This window comes from Sardina pilchardus, chromosome 10 (genome assembly GCF_963854185.1).
Source record: "Sardina pilchardus chromosome 10, fSarPil1.1, whole genome shotgun sequence".
Taxonomy (NCBI): domain Eukaryota; kingdom Metazoa; phylum Chordata; class Actinopteri; order Clupeiformes; family Clupeidae; genus Sardina; species Sardina pilchardus.
In genome coordinates this window covers 16,513,637-16,518,636 of record NC_085003.1, presented here as the reverse complement: position 1 = coordinate 16,518,636, position 5,000 = coordinate 16,513,637, and the positions used below count along the sequence as shown (strand labels likewise).

The 5,000-nt window shown below is 45.0% G+C and overlaps 1 protein-coding gene across 2 annotated transcripts in view; it reads left to right on the top strand.

Annotated features, from left to right (window-relative positions):
- vwf (von Willebrand factor) overlaps positions 1-5,000 on the top strand; it is a 31,977-nt gene that overhangs the window by 20,853 nt on the left and 6,124 nt on the right. For both annotated transcript variants that reach the window (XM_062546972.1, XM_062546973.1), the window contains 7 exons: positions 1-84; positions 330-432; positions 548-616; positions 2,729-2,830; positions 3,142-3,347; positions 3,712-3,864; positions 4,071-4,157. The exon at positions 1-84 is cut by the window's left edge and continues 170 nt beyond it. In XM_062546972.1, the coding sequence (XP_062402956.1) occupies positions 1-84; positions 330-432; positions 548-616; positions 2,729-2,830; positions 3,142-3,347; positions 3,712-3,864; positions 4,071-4,157 (804 nt within the window). The remainder of the gene's footprint in view (positions 85-329; positions 433-547; positions 617-2,728; positions 2,831-3,141; positions 3,348-3,711; positions 3,865-4,070; positions 4,158-5,000) is intronic.

Below are 5,000 nucleotides of genomic sequence, written 5' to 3'. Positions count from 1 at the left end.
CAGGGCACCGTCCAGCGGGGAGCGGAGTGTGTGAGCAGAGAGGCCTGCACGGAGTGTGTGGACGCCAACGGACACGCGCACCCGGTGAGCACATTTTAAGAGCATGGTCTCTCACACACACACAAACACACACACACACACACACACACACACACACACACACACACACACACACACACAGACACACTCGCAAGGTTATACTGTACACACACACACACACACACATACATGTACATCGTTCTGTTATAGAGGTCTTAAGGCTGTTGTTGTTGTGTGTGTGTGTGTGTGTGTGTGTGTGTGTGTGTGTGTGTGTGTGTGTGTGTGTGTAGTATCTGCAAAGCTGGTCTCCCGATGACAACCCTTGCCTGATGTGTGTATGTCTGGATCAGAAGCAAATCAACTGCACTGTTCTCCCATGCACAAACTCTAAAGGTAAAATCTAAAGGCGGCTGTTGCCACACAGACAAACACACACACACACACACACACTCACACACACACATACATACATACACACACAAGTAACTGTCCTCTGATGTGGTTTCAGCTCCTGTTTGTGGCCCCTGTGAGATTCTCATGGAGAAGAAGTCAAGCTGTTGTCCAGAGTATGAGTGTGGTAAGAGTGTGTGTGTGTGTGTGTGTGTGTGTGTGTGTGTGTGTGTGTGTGTGTGTGTGTGTGTGTGTGTGTGTGTATGTGTGTGTGTGTGTGTGTGTGTGTGTGTGTGTGTGTGTGTGGAGGGGGATGGGGATTTTATGTGTTTGTTTCATAACACAAGTACATATTTATCCCTTTCGTATGCGTGGGTGTGTGTGTTTACGTGCATTTGTGTGCGCGCGCGTGTGTGTGTGTGTGTGTGTGTGTGTGTGTGTGTGTGTTTGGTATGGTGTGTATGTTTGCTCTTACTCTTTGTGAATCTGGGATAATCTTTCATTGATGTGCATCTGGGCATACACTAAGCCATGCCCGCCGGCTGGAAGGCTGGTCAGGGAGGCTGGCCACTGCTCAGCGCTGGCATGATGCCCACAAACTTGCCATGATGGCCCCAGTGGTTGTGCTAATGCTACTTCTGGAGAAATCCTGCCATTGGGCATTAAGTTGATGTTTTTCAAAGTTATATGTTTGGACCACTATTAGACTGGGCAGTGGAGAGAGGCAGGAGGTGAGAGGGATGGGGAGTAGGGAATGACCTCAGGCTGAACTCAGGGGCATTTTTATAGCACAAGATGTGGTTCCTTGGTGTTTTGAGCCCCCAACGTTGTCTTCAAGGCAGCGCTGCCTGGAAGGCGCTAGGGTTAGGCATGGGTTAAGGTTAGGGTTAGGGTTGGGGGTAGAATTCTGGGTTTTGTAGTCTTGAATGCATGTATATACAGTACAGGCCAAAAGTTTGGACACACCTTCTCATTCGGACACCCCTTCTTTATCTTCATACTATATGACTATGAAAATTGTAGATTCATACCGAAGGCATTAGAATTATGAATTAACACATGTGGAATTATATACTTAACAAAAAAGTGTGAAACAACTGAAAATATGTGTTATATTTTAGGTTCTTGAAAGTAGCCACCTTTTGCTTTTAATACTGCTTCGCACACTCTTGGCATTCTCTTGATGAGCTTCAAGAGTCACCTGAAATGGTCTTCCAACAGTCTTGAAGGAGTTCCCAGAGATGCTTAGCACTTGTTGGCCCTTTTGCCTTCACTCTGCAGTCCACACGGTGGTTGGAACCAAAGGTCTCCGATTTTGACTCATCAGACCAAAGCACAGATTTCCACTGGTCTAATGTCCATTCCTTGCGTTCTTTAGCCCAAACAAGTCTCTTCTGCTTGTTGCCTGTCCTTAGCAGTGGTTTCCTTGCAGCTATTCTACCATGAAGGCCTGATTCAGGCAGTCTCGTCTTAACAGTTGTTCTAGAGATGTGTCTGCTGCTAGAACTGTGTGGCATTGACCTGGTCTCTAATCTGAGCTGCTGTTAACGCGCGATTTCTGAGGCTGGTGGCTCGGATGAACTTATCCTCCGCAGCAGAGGTGACTCTTGGTCTTCCTTTCCTGGGACGGCCAGTTTCTTTGTAGCGCTTGATGGTTTTTGCGACTGCACTTGGAGACACTTTCAAAGTTTTCCCAATTTTTTGGACTGACTGGCCTTCATTTCCTAAAGTAATGATGGCCACTCGTTTTTCTTTACTTAGCTGCTTTTTTTCTTGCCATAATACAAATTCTAACAGTCTATTCAGTAGGACTATCAGCTGTGTATCACCCCTGACTTCTGCACAACACAACTGATTCCCAACCCCATTTATAAGGCAATAAATCACACTTATTAAACCTGACAGGGCACACATGTGAAGTGAAAACCATTTCAGGTGACTACCTCTTGAAGCTCATCCAGAGAATGCAGAGTGTGTGCAAAGCAGTAATCAGAGCAAAGGTGGCTACTTTGAAGAAACTAGAATATAAGGCATATTTTCAGTTGTTTTACACTTTTTTTTGTTTTCCACATGTGTTAATTCATAGTTTGATGCCTTCAGTGTGAGTCTACAATGTCAATAGTCATGAAAATAAAGGAAACTCATTGAATGAGAAGGTGTGTCCAAACTTTTGGCCTGTACTGTAAATGTGTGTCTATGCATATTGTGCATATAATAAGTGAGATGTGTTTAGTCTGTATATTACTGTAAATAATGTGCGTGTTTGTATATGTGTGTGTGTGTGTGTGTGTGTGCTCAGTGTGTGACGACAAGTGTGTTCATCCTGAACCTCCCCGCTGTGAGAATGGCCAGAGTCTCTCTCTCACCAACCCAGGAGAATGTGCACCCATCTATGAATGTGGTTAGTACAGTGTACACCTCACTGTCATACATACAGTACGCATACGCATACGCATACGCATACTGTACACATACGCATACAGTAGGCATACGCATACGCATACGCATACACACACACACGCACATACACATACGCATATGCATACACACTCTCATTCTCACACTCAGTCTCTCTCTCTCTCGCTCTCATTCTCTTGTTTGCTCGTTCTCCCTCTCTCTTTCTCTTTCTCTCTCACAGAATAGAGATCCCGTTAATAGATCAGATTACAAAGTTACTGTAAATAAAAGTTGTTTTCCCCGTTCTTCCTTCAGTCTGTAAGAAAGAGGAGTGTTCTCTGGTGACTCCACCCACCTGCCCCACCTATCGACGCCCCTCTGTGACCAAGACACAGTGCTGTGACGTGACGGAGTGTGTGTGTGACTGCCACAACTCCACCAAGACCTGCCCACCTGGACACATCACCATAGCAGTCACCAACGACTGCGACTGCACCGAAGTGTCCTGCGAGCCAGACAAGGTGTGTGTGTGTGTGTGTGTGTGTGTGTGTGTGTGTATGCATGTGTGTGCATGTGTGTGCGCATCCATAATTGCGTTCGTGTGTGTATGTGCGTGTGTGTGTGTGTGTGTGTGCGCATCCATAATTGCGTTCGTGTGTGTGTGTGTGTGTGTGTGTGTGCATATGTGTGTGAGTGCATTCGTGTGTGTGTGTGTTGTAGAAATAAATTAGCATATGTAGAAATAAATAAGCATCATAGTTTGTCCTTAGGGAACCTGCTCTTATGTGTATGTGTGTTTGTGTGTATTGTGCTGTCTGTCTAAATGTACTGTATATACTGTATGTATATACTGTGTGTGTGCTCGTCCCTCTTGCCTTGCTGTAGGTGTGTGTGGTGGAGGGAGTGGCCTACCAGGTGGGCAGGCACTGGGATGACGGCTGTAAGACCTGCAGCTGCACGGACAGTAGAGATGAGTCCACCGGCCTTCACATCGTCCAGTGCCTGAACCAAGTGTGTCAGAACGACATCTGCCCGTTGGTGAGTCACACATGGACTTACGCACACACACACACACACACACACACACACACACAGAGAATGTACTCATACATATACACATCTATGCCTTGTGTACTTCTGCATTCAATCAAGGATTTTATATGATTTGATTGCTTAACCTGTGTATGTGTGTGTGTCTGTGTGTGTGTGTGTGTGTGTGTGTGTGTGTGTGTGTGTGTGTGTAGGGATCTTCTTTCTCTCAAGCAGATGGGGAGTGTTGTGGCAAGTGTGTAAGGTCTAGCTGTCTGGCCGAGGATGGATCACTCAAACAGGTACAGCAACCAAAACACAGAACCACCCTTCCATTGGGGTCAGGGGCCTGTACTACGAAGCTGTCATTAAAGTGCTGTAGGAGTTTATAAAGTCATGATCACAGTTCATTCGCGATATTCTGTAAAACTGACTGTGGCTTGTACACATCCCCATAAGAAGAAGTCAGGTGAAGAAATCATGAATCAAAATATCTTGCAATGGGCTAGCAATCATTCATGCAAGCTTAGTGTGCTGCTTTCTTTTTGTCTCTTGACTTAGAGCTCGTCATGTCATGTCATGTCAGTGTTAAAAATATAACTATAAAAATCTATTTGTTACCAGGACACACTACAATTTATTAGCAATTGGCTGTTGTTAGCAGTTGTTACTAGCTAGCAAAGATCATAGAGCGCTCCGCTCTAGAATTTTTGCTAGCCAGTTTTTAATGAAACATCAAGCAGTGTTTTACCCAAACAAACGCTATAGCAACATTGTTTCTTTGACACGATTAATGTGACACAAATCCAACAGAACTGCTAATAAACAGAGCATACATAGCTCACATTTTACTTTAATGAGTGCAGCCATCTTAGAAATTCAAACTCGTTGTATTCTGGGTTCGACCAAGCTGACAAGTAACAGTAGAACTTCAAAGGGCGTTCCCTGGTTGTTTCATTTGCAATTTTGAACTGGTGAAAACTGCTCGGTTGATGACTTGAATGGACAAAAAAATGGGGCATAGCCCACAGGTCAATGGGGCAGTTTATATACTTGACTTACAAGGCTGTGGACTGTAGTTCTACAGATGGCCTCTAGATGGAGCTAGAGATATTTTGGCCTCACTTTTCCAACAGCTTTCCTGA